Source organism: Ursus arctos, unplaced genomic scaffold (genome assembly GCF_023065955.2).
Source record: "Ursus arctos isolate Adak ecotype North America unplaced genomic scaffold, UrsArc2.0 scaffold_19, whole genome shotgun sequence".
NCBI classification, from domain to species: domain Eukaryota; kingdom Metazoa; phylum Chordata; class Mammalia; order Carnivora; family Ursidae; genus Ursus; species Ursus arctos.
In genome coordinates this window covers 55886248-55903927 of record NW_026622863.1, presented here as the reverse complement: position 1 = coordinate 55903927, position 17680 = coordinate 55886248, and the positions used below count along the sequence as shown (strand labels likewise).

At 40.6% G+C, this 17680-nt stretch overlaps 1 protein-coding gene across 14 annotated transcripts in view; it reads left to right on the top strand.

The window, feature by feature from the left end:
• Nucleotides 1-17680, top strand: part of LOC113250190 (zinc finger protein 345-like) — a 144570-nt gene that overhangs the window by 83513 nt on the left and 43377 nt on the right. For 2 of the 14 annotated variants that reach the window (XM_057313971.1, XM_057313972.1), the window contains one exon: nt 7432-10524. The exons of the other annotated variants lie outside the window; for them this stretch is intronic. In XM_057313971.1, the coding sequence (XP_057169954.1) occupies nt 7432-9914 (2483 nt within the window). In that variant the 3' untranslated portion in view covers nt 9915-10524. Of the gene's footprint in view, nt 1-7431; nt 10525-17680 lie in introns of those variants that run through there. 14 annotated transcript variants of the gene reach the window in all.

Sequence of the window (17680 nt, the reverse complement as noted above, 5' to 3'; positions counted from 1 at the left end):
AGGCTGCTCAAAACCATGTTCTTCCTTTGTCAGCTGCATTTGTTAATATGCCTAAAGGATCGAGGGAGGATGGATGTCTGGGAAGGGATATTACTCTCTCTTTTTCTTTTGACCCTATTTGAGATATTTTACTCTTAGGGAAAATACTGTTCGACTCTTAAATGATGTCATACTGTGCATTTATTACTCGTATGCCTGCAAAGTGATGTGATCCTTGTTGTCTCAGAGACACGAGGGGCTCTTGTATGCTGGGGAATTCATTCCTGCCACTTCGCGTAGAAGATGAAGGAGGCAGTGGTGTAGGGTGTGTGAGGAAAGTCCACGTGGAGATTCCATTTGTGGTCGTCATATAATAGTGATAGAAATCAGGGTGAAGTAAGTCTTCAGGGAATCATTTACATTAAAGTAAGAGAGCTGTGCGTGGTGGCTTAGTCAGTGAAGCATCCATGTCTTCATTTTGACTCAGGTCAGGATCTCAGGGTGTTGGAATGGAGCCCCACGTTGGGCTCCGGCTCAGTGGAGTCTGGTGGCGCTTCTCTGTTTCTCTCTCCCTCTGGCTCTCCCCTGCTATACTCTCACATCCTCTTTCTCTAAATAAATGGTTACTTTCCTTTTTAAAAATATTTTATTTATTTATCGGGGGTGGGGGAAGCAGGGGCAGCAGCATGCAGAGGGAGAAGCAGGCTCCCCGAAGAGCGAGAATCCCCGTTCGGGACTCGATCCCAGCTCCTAGGATCCTGACCTGAGCTGAAGGTAGACATTTAACCGACTGAGCCACCCAGACATCCCATGGTTTGTGGTTTTTACCATTTTTAGAAATAGTCTCTTATACCAAGACCACAGAAATACACTCCTTTCTGTTTTTCTAATAACATCATTAATTCACTTTCAGTTTTGCTCAGAAATGTATTAAACAACGTCTTCTTTGGTTTGTGTAGTGACTGAGGTTTTCTCTTGTTTAAGATTTTATTTTTAAGTAATCTCTGTAATCAACATGGGGTTTAACCTTAAAACTTTGAGCTCAGGAGTCGCATGGACTACCGACTGAGCCATCCAGCTGCTCAGTGAATGATGATGCCCGTATTCCCACAGCGGAATGCCTTCTCAGGGCTTGGCAGTAGCGGTAATGTAGTTATCATTGAGTGTAGCTGGAATCTTGGCAAACTGATGGCTGTTTTTACCATGATCTCTCTCCCTTTACTTCCCTGGGCTTAGGTTACATTCTATAGATTTTACTGCCAAGCATGAGTATGGTCAACACATTCGTCATGGTCTCCTAAGGAGTCCCACCAAGAGTGACGGCTTTTGGGTGACGAGATTTCTGTCATGATTTTGGGTGTCGACTTCTTTGGTATCTTTACAGAGTGACCAGGGGTGTGTCCATTGTAGTGCAGTGTGGGTCTTGGGTGTCTTCTAGACCGTTAAGATTAGCCATATGTACGCTGCTTAGAAGGAGCTCAAGGCAAAGCTTCCAAATCCACGAGCTTCTCATCTTCCTCTGTATGTCAGTGCCGAATGAGCAGCAGAACATCCTGAAGGGAATCCTATTAGGGATAGTATTGTGGATCTCAGAGGAAAATTATACATTTGCTCTCTCCAGCATTGTTATTTTTCCCTGAAATCATGTTGTGAGCCCCTGATCTACACCTGCGGTTCCTTGATATCCATCCAGTGGAGGCACAAGCAGTAGATCATGTCTATTCATACGATCAACATTTCCTCCAGGTCTTCACCTAAGTTCAGAGCCACCCAAAGTACTTTTGTTATTGTGACACTTCGGTTTCATTTGACTAAACCTCCTGCATCTTTTATGTCTACATGGCTGTTGTTACTATTCCCCGTTGACACTTCCTGAACACCCCGCGCCAATTCTTATGTGTTTCCCAGTCCTCAGCCCTTTTACTGTAATGGGCCGTGATTCCACTACGTGCAGGGCTTACTCTTCCTGGTGAGATATGTAAAATCCTCTCATCTTTTCAGATGCATGTAAGCTGTATGCTTTTGCTCCATTGTTTCTTCATCCCTCTCCCTTCGAAAGCTCACAACAGTAATTGAAGGGAGATTCTCATGGATATTTGGAATTTTTTTTATCTGTTCAAATACAAGAGGTATGGGGACCTTCACAAGTGACTGTTACAGCTCACGGGATTCTTGTCTATTGCATCCTGGGGATCATAGTCTGTAACAGTGTTTCATGATATAAATCAAATAGGTTTTCTCCCAGATCCTGGGTCAGATTAAGGAATATTTGACGAAGTGTTGTACACATGGGAAAATGAGGTGGGAGCCAAGCCGGGGTTAAACTGTCTCGTGAATAAGGTTGGGAGAGGATTCTCTATGGATTTATGTTTCTCCACGTTTTATGGATGGACACACTAAACGTTTCTTCTTGTCTTTCCATTGAAGTTTGTGTATAAGAACGCTTTGGAATATAGTGATAGTGCCCATGGATAGAGCACAGATTGTTTTATCATATAGGGAAGTAGAGATCTCTCCTTCCGTGGCACAGTTCAGGTAGATAGGCTAGACGATCCTTTAAGACACTGGGTTTCGTACGCACAGGGTCACAAAGCTGTGATACAGACTGACCGCATGTGCGGCATCTACGTGTAGGATTTGGGCTGCGCAGCAGGCACGTGACGTCAGTGTGACGAAGAAGCTCATGGTGTTTGTTGTGTCATGAGCCACGAGGTCCTGCGGACTGTGACCGGGGAGTCCTCTGTCCCCAAGCAGCATCGCAAGGTTGTTACAGGCCAACTTGCGATAGTACAGAATGTGTGGAATCTTGGAATTTTTTGCATTCTTGGGACTATCCATGGACCTTAGTAAAAAAAAAAAAAAAAAAGGTATTTATGGGCCTTTTTGTGCTTTTGTTTGTTCATATATTTTGTTTTTTAGCTTGTACCTAAAAGTGACCTTATACTATATATGACTTTCTCTGTCCAACTTCTCTCACTTAGCACAATACCTTTTCTAGGTCTATTCCCATTGTCTCAAATTGCAGGGAAGAACAACCAAAAAGCAAAATAGACCCATAAATACAAACAAGCAGCTGCTGTTTTCGAGAGTGGAATGGGGAGGAGGATGGGCAAGACGGGTAAAGGGGAAATGGGAAGTACAGCCTTCCAGTTAGGGAATTCATACGTCATAGGGATAGTGGGTACAGCATAGCAAAAATGGTCAGTGGTGTTGTAATAAGGTCCTAGGGTGAGAGCAGGTAGCTACACTTGGGGCGAACATAGGAGAACCTAGAGAGTAGTCAAATGACTATGTGGTACACCTGTTACTAATGTAACATTGAATGTCAGGTGTAGTTTAATAGAAAAGAAAGAAAACTACAGATATGCCTAAACATGTATCACTTAAACTACTTTTTAAGAAGTTGCATGTAGGGGCGCCTGGGTGGCACAGCGGTTAAGCGTCTGCCTTCAGCTCAGGGCGTGGTCCTGGCGTTATGGGATCGAGCCCCACATCAGGCTCCTCCACTATGAGCCTGCTTCTTCCTCTCCCATTCCCCCTGCTTGTGTTCCCTCTCTCGCTGGCTGTCTCTGTCTCTGTCAAATAAATAAATAAAATCTTAAAAAAAAAATTCTAAAAATAAAAAAGAAGTTGCATGTAAATGAAAGCTAACCAACTCTGCACATCACGGGAATCCTATGTGTTCATAGTAAGATATAAACTTTGCAAAGTGAATTTATCTGTAACACAATGCTAGAGAAAGAAGAGGACATGGGAGAGAGCTGAGCGTTCCCAGGAGGAACCCAGGATTCAGAAGTGAATATTGCAGTCGTCACAGGCTGAGCCTCCAGAAGACACGTGAAGAAGAGTCATTTCTCTGAGAGCTTCTTAAGATGTTTCCCCTGCAGTGGGCTCTCTCTCCTCTCTCACCATTAAAGTGTATGTGATAATAGCCACATGCTCATTATGTCTTCTAAGGGGTTTCTGTGGGGAATACTGGTAAGAACAATGGATTTTTATTTCCGTGCTCCTATTAGGCAAAGTCAGATTTTAGGTGAAGCCTGAGTTAAACACAGAAGAGCGCCTGTACCATGAAACAGTGGGAACAAGTAAGGTAGAGGGAACACTTGATATTTTTGAAGGCTGTGCATTGACTGGAGTCCAAGGTAAGAAATCTAGCCTTGCAACCACAAGCAGATTGTCCCTGCACTGCTTGTCAACGAGAGAGCTAGTTCCAAGAATATGTTAGACATGGCAGGAAGACGAAGGAAAAGAAAAAGTTGCCGCAGAAGAGTGGCTGATGGAATTCACCGTGGAAGGGTGGAATTAACCTGACCAATGAACCAGCCCTGCAAGAAATGGCAAAGCCGAATCTTGAGTGCAGGTCAGACAGCAAAAGTGATAACAGAGAAGAAAGCAGCAGAGGGGCGCCTGGGTGCCTCAGTCGTTGGGCGTCTGCCTTTGGCTCAGGGCGTGATCCCGGCATTGTGGGATCGAGCCCCATGTCAGGCTCCTCAGCTGGGGCCCTGCTTCTTCCTTTCCCACTCCCCCTGGTTGTGTTCCCTCTCTCACTGGCTGTCTCTCCGTCAAATAAATAAATAAAATCTTAAAAAAAAAAAAACAAACAGAGAAAATCTCCAGAAACAGTGACAAAACAAGAATAATGGCAATAAACACGTATCTCTGAATAGTTACTTTGGACTGTATAGTACATTTTCATTCAGTCAAGACATATAAGGTGTCTGAATGCATTTAAAAAAAACCAGACCCATCTATATGCTGCAAACCAAAGCCTCATTTTTACTTTATTTTTTATTTTATTTGTTTGAGAGTGAGCGAAAGAGAGAGCATACGCCGAGTGAGGGTCTGAGGGGGAGCGACAACCAGACTCCATGAGAGGTGGGGAGCCTGATTCAGGGCTCCATCCCAGGATCCCAAGATCACGACCTGAGCCAGAGTTAGATGCTGAACCGACTGAGGTACACAGATCACAAAAGTCTAATTTTAAATGAAAGACACCTGCGAATTGAAAAAGAGGAGATGAAAATGGGTGTCCAAAGAAAGCCGGAGTAACAATAAGTACATCAGACAAAGTAAACATTTTTGTTCTAGTATCGTCTTTATCCTGGAACCAATGCTGGCCTCATAGAATGATTATGGTTGTGTTCCCTCTGTTCCGCTATTTCTGACGTTTGTTTGCCCTTTTAAGTATTTGTTCGAACTGACCAATGAAGGCACGTAGTCTTGGGCTTTTCGATACTGTGGGGATCTTTATTCCCAATTCAACTTTTATTTTGTAATTGGTCTAAGAATACTTGCTATTTCTTAGTTACAGGTTCATATTTCAAACTTGGTAACTTCTGCTTTTTAGGAATTACCTTTTTTTCCTAATTTATCTAAATTGTTTGTATATAACTGCTCATAGTAATGTGTTATCACAGTATGTATTTCTGTGGTTATGTGTTGTCTCATTTTTTCCCCCCATTTCTCATTTTGGATTTTGAGTCTTCTTTTCTTCTTAGGTAATGTCGTTAAAGCATTGTCAGTTTTGTTTGTTGTTTTGTAAAACTGGGCATTGCTTTCAGTGTTGCTGTTTATTTTGGTGTCTGTTTATTTCTGATTTCTCTTTGAAAATTCCTCCTAGTGATTTCCAGCTAAGTTTCTTCTTTTTCTATTTCCCTGTGGTGTCATGTTATGAAAAAAACAGTAGAGGGGCATCTGGGCCGCTCAGCCAGTGAAGTGTCTGCCTTTGGCTCAGGTCATGATCCCGAAGGCAGATGCTTCACTGACTGATCCACCCAGGCACCTCAGTTGTGCTATTTGTAAAAACATGGATTTATTTCCTTTAGAGAGAGAGCTCCCAAAGACGGGGAGGGACTGTGGGAGAGAGAGAATCTCAGGTTCCCTGCTGAACATGGAGCCCAACGTGGGCTCCATCCCTCGACCATGAGATCATGACCTGAGCTGAAATCAAGAGTCAGACCCTTAACCAACCGAGCCACCCAGCTGCTCCTGATGGTGTCATTTTTGACACTCATTCTGTTAACATGCAGGCTCAAATTGATAGTATTCCCTATGTTCAAATACCCTTGAATTCCCGGAAGAATCCTCAGTTGTTTATGTTGTAAAATGCTGGAGTGTGCTTTTGATTCAGTTGGCTGTACTTTATTGTCGACTTTGCCGGAATCTTCCTCACAGGTGGTAGCTTGCAGCCTTTCCTTGTAGCAGCTCTGCTTTGGCTTCGGTAACCTGGTAGTGCTGGTGTCACAGAGAGTGTTCTCAGCAGCTCCCTTCCCTTTCCTGCTCGGAAATGTTTGAGGAGATTTGAAGTAATTTCTCATTATATATTTGTATGAATTATCCAGTGAAGTCTTCTGGCCCGGGAGTTTTCTTTGTTGGGCCTTTTTAAAAATTACTTTTCACTCTACTAAGTAGTTGTAGATCAGTGGAGGTTTTTATTTTTTTTTTTCTATTCTTATTTTTTTTTAAGATTTTATTTATTTATGTGACAGACAGCCAGTGAGAGAGGGAACACAGCAGGGGGAGTGGGAGAGGAAGAAGCAGGCTCCCAGCGGAGGAGCCCGATGTGGGACTTGATCCTGGAATGCGGGGATCACGCCCTGAGCCAAAGGCAGACGCTTAAGGACTGCACTACCCAGGTGTCCCCAGTGGAGGTTTTTAATAATATTTCTCACGATGGAGTCCTGGTTGGTTATTTGTTTTTGATATTTTTTCGTATCTGTTTCTTGGCATATAATTATGTATCGTTACCTCATAATTATTTTTATTTCTATGGTATCAGTGATACTGTGTCTGCTTTCACGGCTTCTGATTTTAGTTGGTCTCCTTTCATTCTTACTTGATTTACTGATAGGTCTGTTAATTTTGATTTTTGTTTTTTTCTGAAAACCAAATCTGCCTATTGTTGATATTTCCCTATTTTTGCTAAATTATGTTTTGTTTATTTCTGTTTTATGTTTAAATTTCCTTTCTTCCACTGGCCAGGATGCCTCAGTTAGTTAATCCTTTTACTTCTCCTCAGCTCACTATCTCCGGTTCGTGGGATTGAATCCTGGATTGGCTCCCTGCTCTGATGAGAATGTACTTGCCCCTCTCCTTTGGGCCTCCTCTTGCTCATGCTCTCTCTCTCTCTCTCAAATAAGTCTTTAAAAATCTTCTTTCTTCCTCCGATTTGCACTCATAATGGTACTTTTCCTGATTATTTGAGGGAGAGGAGAGGGATTTGTTTTACACAATGTCAATACTACAGAATTATCTATTCAGCTGTGTGGTCCGGGTGTTGTGTGCAAGTTTATGTGTCCATGGAGGAATGAAGTCCTGATGATTCCTTCTCAGCTGTCTTGCTGATGCTCTGTGATTGATTTTATGGTTGTATGTTTGACGTCATCAGTGTATTTATCTGAAAGTAGGAAATGGAATGACTTGACATTTCTATTATTCAATATCTTTCAGTGTTAACTTCACATGGTGCCCTGAGCTTCCTGCCAGAGCCATGCAAAGAAGCTTCATTTCAAAATGTGTCAGTGGGTCGATATAAACATTGCGTCCTTGACAAGTTACACTTAATGATAGACTGGGATCATGATCGTAAAGGATATGTCCAAATTGAGACTGCCGCCCATAATAAGATTCTCACTGCCCAAGATGGCGAGGGATATAAAACATTTTATAAAACCTTCCGTTTTAAGTCCACTCTTTCTGCAAAGCAGGGTGTGTCTGTAAGCAGGAGCTCCAATCAGCTCTTTAAGCCTACATGTACATGGAAAGAAAATGTGGAAAATCTGGAAAGTTACCTAGTCCATGCTGAAAATAATGATTTGAACAGTGTTGAAAATAGGATTGCATTGACCTCTCAGTCAAATATTTCTACACTTCAGAGGTTCAAAAATGAAGAAACAACCGCTAAGTGGGGTCCACTTGAGAAGTCCCTCACCGAGGACTCAACCCTACAAAATTATTGGTGCATTTTCAGTGGAGACAGAATTGCTCAAGGCAGTGAATGTGAGAAAAAACTTCATCAAGGCTCAAATGTTAAGAAACATCTGAGGTCTCATTTTCAACAGAACCATTTTGAACGTATTAAGTGTGGGGACGTCTTTGATCAAAGATCCAACCTTATATATAAGACTGTGCATATAAGAGAGAATCCTCATAAAGGTAACGAATGTGAAAGAGATTTTAACCAGTCCTCCAGTGTGGGTGATCATCAGAGAATTCATGCAGGAACAAACCCATACAGATATCATAAGCCTGGGAACATGTCTTGTGAGTCATCAAGAATACATATACATAAGACAGTCTGTAGTGGAGAGAAACATTACAAATGTAAGGAATGTGGGAAAGCCTTTAAGTATCCATCAAGCCTTACTAGGCATCACAGAATTCATACTGGAGAGAAACCTTACAAATGTAAAGAATGTAGCAAAGCCTTTAAGGACAAATCAAGCCTGAGGATCCATGAGAGAAATCATACTGGAGAGACACCTTACAAATGTGAAGAATGTGGCAAAGCCTTTAAGGACAAATCAAGCCTTAGGTTCCATGAGAGAAATCATACTGGAGAGACACCTTACAAATGTAAAGAATGTGGCAAGGCCTTTAAGACGAAATCAGTCCTTAGCAAGCATGAGAGAATTCATGCTGGAGAGAAACCTTACAAATGTAAAGAATGTGGCAAGGCCTTTATCCATCATTCAAGCTTTACTCAACATAACAGAATTCATAGTGGAGAGAAACCTTACAAATGTAACGATTGTGGCAAAGCCTTTAGCCAGCAATCACACCTTAATACACATCACAAAATTCATACTGGAGGAAAACCTTATAAATGTAATGAATGTGGCAAGGCCTTTAGCTCTCCATCAACCCTCACTCAACATCACAGAATTCATACTGGAGACAAACCTTACAAATGTAAAGACTGTGGCAACGCCTTTGTCCGGCGGGCACACCTTACTCGACATCACAGAATCCATACTGGAGAGAAACCTTATAAATGTAAAGAATGTGGCAAGGCCTTTATCGATCAATCAGGCCTTACTGAACATCATACAATTCATACTGGAGAGAAACCTTACAAATGTAAAGAATGTGGCAAGGCCTTTACCCGTCCATCAAGCCTTACTGGGCATCATGGAATTCATACTGGAGAGAGACCTTACAAATGTACAGACTGTGGCAGGGCGTTTACCTGTAAATCAGTCCTTCGTCAACATCACAGAATTCATACTGGAGAGAAACCTTATAAATGTAAGGAGTGTGGCAAGGCCTTTAGCTTTCAGTCAAGCTTCACTCAACATGACAGAATTCATACTGGTGTGAAACCTTACAAATGTAAAGAATGTGGCAAGGCCTTTGTCCAGCACTCACACCTTACTCAACATCACAGAATTCATACTGGAGAGAAACCTTATAAATGTAAAGAATGTGGCAAGCTCTTCGTCCTCCATTCAGACCTTACTCAGCATCACAGAATTCATACTGGAGAGAAATCTTACAAGTGTAAAGAATGTGGCAAAGCCTTTAACTACCATGTACAACTAAGGCAACATCACAGAATCCATACTGGAGAGAAACCTTATAAATGTGCAGAATGTGGCAAGGCCTTTATCCATCAATCAAGCCTTACTCAACATCACAGCATTCATACTGGAGAGAAACTTTACAAATGTAAAGAATGTGGCAAGGCTTTTAACTGGCGCTCAACCCTTATTCCACATTACAGAATTCATACTGGAGAGAAACCTTACAAATGTAAAGAATGTGGCAAGGCCTTTGTCCAGCAATCAAGCTTTACTCAACATAATAGAATTCATACTGGAGAGAAACCTTACAAATGTAAAGAATGTGGCAAGGCTTTTATCCAGCAGTCCCACCTAATTATACATCACAGAATTCATACTAGAGCAAGTGTTAGAAATTTTAAGACTGTGTGAGAATTTGTAAGGATTGCTGAACCCTAACTCTACATCAGAATTCATATTGGTGTGGAACTATACATGTGTAAAGAAGGTGGCAAGGCCATTAATTAATGCTAAACCCTCGTTCCTTATCAGAATGTATAGCGGAGGTGATTTTACAAGTGTAAAAATTTGGCAAGCCCCTTCATAGTGCTCAAGTCTCTTCCAGCATTACAGAATTCGTACTGCAGAGGAACCTTCTAAGTGTAAAGAATGCGGTAAAGCTTTTGGACTGCTCAAGCCTTACTCAGCATCACTGAGTTCATACTGAGGAAAGATACTACAAATGGAAAGAATGTGGTAAACCTCTAGCTGGAAGTCATAACTTGCTCAAACTCATCTTTATCATACAAGAGCCAAAGTAACATGTCAAGAAAGCGGCCAAGCCTTTAAGTGCAATTCAGTCCTTACTGAGTATCCAAAAATGCAGTCTTGGTTTGTACTGTACAGACCTAATGAATGAAGAAAGACTTTTTCTTCATCAGAGAGTTCAGAGAAGAAAAGTAACTTGAAAGATAAAAGTATGTAGAAGTGTATTTAATTGAACATCAAATGTCAATAAATGTCACAGAATTTACAGTACAAAGCAGTTTATCAGTCACTCTCTTCAGAGATAACATCAAGAGGAATAGTACAAAGTTAGTCAGTTAGATAATGTGTGTGCTATTCTGCTTCAAAAGATGGAAGGGATGGATTTTTGCATGGGTGTAATTTCAGTGTGTGTGTGTTTCCATTGACCCTATATGAGATTTGTGACTTCGAATATCAGTGTGTTTCTGCTCTCACAACTCTACAGAAAATTCAGTTATTCCTGGTAGGTGTGTGAAACTACGTAGGTGATTGTTGTGTCAAGGATAAGAGATGCCCTTCTTCCTTAGGTGGGATCCATGCATATCTATTTTCCATGGAAGATGAAGGACAATAGAACATACAATATATGAAAAAAATCTACATGGATATCCTATTTGCGGTTCTAACATTGATATAGGTCATCATGAAGTGGGTGTTCAGAACATCATTCTCTGTTTATTGGAACTAAAAAAACTTACGAATATTACAAATTAAATGTTTTACTAATTGGTCTTTAAGGAGAGAGAGATGGCAGTGTAGTAAAGTACTGATGTATCTTCATCATAGTAATCGTTAGAGAGTATGAACTGATGTGGTCGTAATGAAAACATTCTTACAGATTTCAGAGAATAGCTAACTCTTCCCTAAAATGAGAGGCAATTGCACATCGACGTTTTTAAAGAATTACTGGAGTCCTGAAAGTGTTTTAATATGCAAAATTAAGCTGGTTAAGAAGTTAAAATAGACTGCTGTAAGATATCTTCTTTAAGCCTCATGGTAATGACAAAATGAAAAAAATGTAGTAGATAAGAGAATTGATAGGGAGAAAATTATCTAAATATACTCTTATAGAAAATCATCAGTTCACAAAGATAACAAATGAATAAGAAAGGGACAAATCATTCTGAACAGCCAGAAAACAAAAGAATGACAACAGTAACTCCATACTTGTATTGATGCTTGAAATATAAAGGGACTAAAGTCTCCAATCCAAGCATACAGATTGCCTGAATGGAAAGAAATCTAAGACCCAACCGTATACAGTCTTCAAGAGACTCAGTTCAACTTTAAGAACACACTGAGACTTAAAGTACACGTGGAAAAAGATATTCTATGCAAATGGAATCGAAAAGAAAGCAGGACAGCTATGCTTCCGTCGTCAAAATAAATAAATTGTAAGCCAGAGAGTGCAGTAAAACAGGGCAAAGGTCATTATAAAATAAAGGGCTCACTTTGTGCAGTGTTTTTAATTACGTGGTGTTCGGCAGAATGTCAAAAAGGGTTTCCCCTATTTTAGATTTGGAAGGACAGGAATAGTATATTACGTAACTCGTGTAGTGTTTACAACTTTCAAAACCAACATGATTTTGCAGAAATGGTTTTGTACCTCAAAACAAATAGTTATTTCCAAAAACCTTTTTCTGTGTTTTGAGGGTTGGGGGGGAAAAACCCTGGGCAGCAGTTTGAGAGAGACCTGTTGCTTTCAGGTTTTGCTACGTGTAGAAAAATACAGGTGCAGTGAAAATCTTGGCAATTTACTTTAACAAGTAGCCTATAGTTTATCAAAACTAACTTGTGCAGGTAATAAATCTTTTTCACAGTATCAGTTGTCTAACATCTTGCTATTATACAATGCCTATTTTTTTCACATGTTACTTAATTTACATTGTTATCTGCTATTTAAAGTCCCTAAATAAATGACTTGTACTTTCAGGGAGGTTACCATAATGCCCTTCGGGAAGATTTCTGATATTATTTCTGGGCAGTATTTCTTTATATACGGCTGCAAATGATAGGCTTTGTCTGGGTCACCTTGGCCATAGTTATGATAGTGGATTTAGTTCAACCTGGGTTTTTTCTGAAATGTACATCTTCCCATAAGAACCCCTTACATTCTAGTTGGTTCACGGTTTTTAATGTAACTTACAGGTGACTACCAGTTGTATACAGTATATATGCATTTAGTAAATATAAAACATTCAGTCCTTTAAAGGTGGAGAAAGGTAGCTAACGCGTGTGCTTACGATTTGTTTACGTTACATTAAAGCTGTAGTTTTGTATATTCGTGTAGAGTCTGTAGTGACAAGACATCTCTCTCTCTTGCTTTCCGCTCCGTGAGCAAAAACCAGTTTTTTGTGTGCATTGGATTGTTGTGTTGATTTGTTTACAATTTGGATACAAAGAAGTCACTTACTTTTAAAAACTAATTTTGTTTGATAGATCTATAGTAATCTTTTACATTTTTCAAATAAATATAACTTGCTTTTCCTTAAAAAAATAAAAAGTAATAAAGTGGTCAGTTCAACAAATGGATACAACTTATAATTATTTTGGCACCCAACATGAAAGCACATAACACATAAACCAACTATTAACAGATAAGAACAGGGGAAGAGACAACAGTTCATTAGAGAGGGACTTCAGTCCTGTGCGTTCAATAGTGGCCAGGTTATCCAGAAAAAATCAATAAGGGGAGGTGAGACGACAATGATAGGAAGCAGACAGACTTCACACACATGCATCCAACAGTATCAGAAAACACGTTCTCACATTCACCTGGAGCATTCTCCAGTATAGAGTATATGTTGGGCCACAAACAAGTCTTAATAAATTTATAACTGAAATCCTACCAAGCACCTTTTCCATCCACTATGGCATGTAACTAGAAGTCAGCTGCAAGTACAAACCTAGAAGATTCACAAATATTAGAAAAATAAACATGAAACATGCATAATAGCCAAAATGGAAAATTCCTTGTCCATTGTCAGATGAGTAGATCATGTGTATATATACAGTGTTCACTGGATATAATTAACAATACATTGGAAAGTTGCTACAGAAGAGCTCTTAAAAATTCTTAACACGTGAAAAATTGTAACTGAGATAGTAACTATGTTTTTCAATATGTACATATATCAACTCATAATGCACCTTAAAATAATATGCTATATGTTAATTGTATCTCAGTGAGATTGAGAAAAAGGGACATAAGCAGATCAGTGGTTTCCTAGGCACAGGTGTAAGAGGATGGGGATGGTGAAGTCAGAGAATGAAGTCTCTGTAAGAGGTGATTTATTGTAAATTGACTATGGTTTGCTTGAACCTATGTGTGAATCAGGTAAGACCCTAATATTTGCACATTTTGAAAAAAGATTATATTTCTTTAATTGACAGAATAGGCAGGGGGAGGGGCTGGGAGAGGGAGAAGCAGACTCCCCACTGAGCAGTGAGCCAGGGGAAGGCCTCAATCCCATGACTCTGGAATCACGACCTGAGCCAAAGGCAGACACTTAACCAATTGAACCACCCAGGCTCCCCATCCGGTCCATTTTTGCATTTTAAATGGGTGAATTATACACCCCATGGAAATCCTATGCAAATAAAGCTGTTACAAAGAACCCCAAATAAATGCCTGCAGGAGAAGACTTAGTATTATAACATATCAAGACTACATAAATTCAGCTATTGAACACACCCACAGTTGTAAGATTTCAAAGGAAATTTAGGATTGAACTTTGTCGTGTGTGTGAAATTTTACGAGAATACAAAAACAATTTTGAAAAGCACTTAGGAAAGCAGTTTTGTCAAATTACACGTATATAATTAATAGCGTGAGTTACGTTCAGTTCTTTGATGTTGGGTGAAGAAAATGTAGAGTTGCGAAACTGTGTATCGGTTTCTCCAAGGAGTCAACAGAACAGATTTCTATGTAATTCCTTTTGTATTTTTAATATCTGAGTTTCTATAGATCTCTGTTTATTATCTCTACATATATATAGAGAGGGAAGGATTTCGTTGATGAATTGGCTAACCCAGTTGTGACAGACGGCAAGTCTGATGTCTGCAAGGACGTCCAGCGGGCCAGAGAGCCAGGGAGGAGCTGATGTTGAAGCTGGAGAACAACAAGACAGTCTGGAGACAGACATAAAAGCCCCTTTAGAATAGACAGCTAATTCCTATGTTCTCCAGAATGGACTGTCTACTAAGTGGTATGGGCTTATTTGCATAGAACATACAAACTAATAGCAGTAGAAAAAAAGGGCAAATAATTTCTAAAAAGTTAAACATCTTACAATATTTTGACTAACTGTAGGAGAATATACGGTATTTTCAAGCATGCACTAGTGTCTACCTTCCACAAAAGACAGAATCATGGTAGGATGTATACATTGAACACTATAATCAAGAGCATATCTATTTTTCTTAGATAGTGTAAGTAAAAAATTAGTGTTAGCCAAGGAGGAAATATTTTAATTATTAAATAGGACTGCGAGACAATACCTCTGCCGTTGTACCTTACTCTTCTATGTACAGAAGTTAATTGACAGAATAACCTGAATGTTCAATAATGAAAATTGCTCAAATATCACAGCCGGTAAGTAGAATAGAAATAAATACAGAGACATCACTTCTAGCCTCATGATAGACAAAATGAGTGGTAATAAAGAGTGTTGGTGAAGCCAGGAGGAAAAACATACACTCTGTCTAAAGAAGGGTATAAGGGCAACTTTGGGCAAGAGCTCCTGTACAGTACCTATAAAAATTTTGATTTCCTTCACCTTTGAAGCAGTAATTTACAGCTCGCACTCTACTACTCACAGAAATAAATAGGGGCACCTGGGGGCTCAGTCAGTTAAGCATCTGCCCTTAGCTCAGGTCATGCTCCCAACCCTGGGATCAAGCCCCTCCTCCGACTCCCCGCTCAGCAGGGAGTCTGCTTCTCCCTCTGCCTCTCTGCTATACCTGCTTGTACTCTCTTTCAAATAAAAAAAAAATTTTAAAGAAATAGATACAAATCTGTCTGAAACATAAATCACAACATTCTTCATATGGGAAACTTAAAAATGACTTCTATGTCATCAATAAAATACATGCATATTTTAAGGTATGTCCTCATTCCATTCTTACTAAGACATCTCTCTACTAGATCACGTAAATGTTGAGAAAAGCTGCATCACCTTACAGAACACGATATGCGCTAAAACAGCATGCATACTTTTAACTCAGTATCTGTACGTGTATTTATACAAGACTTAAAATCATACAGGTGGGAACATCTGAGTATGTTTCTGTAGAGAGGGATGCATATTGCTTACATAATTGTAAGGTTCATAACTTACCTCTCCTTCAGAAGTATTTGAAATATTTGCCCAAAAAGAAACGTTGCATTGGTAACAGCTGTTGGAAACTGTCCGCCTGATCACAAAGCCAAAATTCTAGGTTATCAGGGAAATCATTTCTGTGTGACTGAGGGGTTACCGCGGTTCTCACTTTTTGCATTTTGTAATAGGCATTAATTTCCTAATTACTGAACAGGTGTTAAAACTTACACAATCTTTGATATTTCAAATAAACAAATCCACATCTGACCCATGTCTCCTTCCCAAAGCAACCACAATTGCCAAGGGATGCGTTAGAGCTGTAACGAGACAGCTTACATTCTGTACACACCCCACATCTACACACTCAAACATTCAAATACACAATCCCATACACGCACACACAGTCCGTTGCAAACTCACAGTTCAGTACCCCATTGACAGACACCCATCCAGACACACACACACACACATACACTCCTCCAGCAACACACACAGAATGAAACACACTTGTGGGGACATAAGCTCACAGAGTCACAGTGGGGTTCATAAAATCACATTTAGTCGCATGAGGAAGTGTATCTCCGTAACGTGGTTGCATGTGGGGAAAACGGGATCAAGTATAGTACTCTGGATGCCTGGAAACAAACACTCCTTCCACTCTTTGTATTCCTTCAACACAGCAACACTCCACAGGGACCCTGTTCACAGCGTGTATCATGGAGAGAATAAGGAGCACTGCCACTTGAGGTCGAGGTGTGTGGCCAGAAGACAAGGAGTCATCCAGTGGGGACAGAGTGAAGGCACAGGGGTAAATGGAGTGCACAGAGTCTGGGGAGTTGGGGGAACAGAGCCACAGGGGAAGAGAGGACAGGACTTGTGTTAGTTTCCTAGGGCTGCTGTAACACATTAGCACAACCGGGGGGCTAAACAAGCCCCCAAATTCTGGCTCTCAGTTCTGCAAGTTCTTAGGTGTCTGACGTCACGCTGTTGCCAGAGCCACACTTTATCTCTGCAATGGAGTCTTTCCTCTTTCTGACTTCTGGGGACTGTCAGCTCTCCTTGATCTTCCTTGGCTGGTAGATGGATCTCTGTCTCAGCCTTCATCACCACACACTGTTGTGTGTGTGTCTGATTTCCCCCGTCTCCTTAGGACAGCAGTAATAAAGCAGGAACCCAATGTCCCAAGCAATAGATACCTTTCCTGCACAGAGAGGTAAAGAGGGGGGCGCCTGGGTGGCTCAGTGGTTAAGCGCATCTGCCTTCGAGCCAGGTTGTGATCCCAGAGTCCTGGGATCCAGTCCCACATCAGGCTCCTCTGCGGGGAGCCTGCTTCTTCCTCTCCAACTCCCCCTGCTTGTGTTCCTTCTCTCGCTGGCTGCCTCTCTCTCTGTCAAATAAATAAAAAATAAATAAATAAAACAAAAGAGAGGTAAAGAGGGATTCTTACCTCCAGGCATAGAGGAAGGAGAGCTGAGAAGTCCGCATGAAAAACCTTGTGACTTTTCACTACTTTACTGCGACTGCCCAGACTCTGCTCAGAATTCCATACTATTCCAAGGCCCAAAGAGGTTTTGCTTATTTTGCCAAATCCTCACAGATATATTCTTTTTCTAAAAAGCATAAAAACAATCTGCATTAGTTATTTCTCCGGGGCTCCCTTTCATGATGGGTTGTGGATGCATGTAATTACAAGCTAGTATTTGTTTCTGCTGTCATATTTCTTAGTCAATCTGAATGTTAGTCCAGGTAAAATAATCTTGAATATTAAAGGAAAATTATTCCTCTAGCCACATTTTTCCATAAAGTCCTAAATAACACAAGTGCACAATCAGACATCTCAAGAATGCTTTCCGGATGGTTGTACTGAACAATCCCACAAGAGTTTGTTACTGAAAAACCCAACTTTGGCTGCCAATCGCATGAAAAGCCAAGACACAGGCATGAGTTTTGATTGGAAAGGAATAGGAGGTGTATTCAGGAGGCCGGCCACTTGGGAAGAAGCTGGAGTCTTGTCCAAAAACCAGCTATAAAGTTTCTGCCCGGCCCAACGATTTTTAAAGGACCTCAACG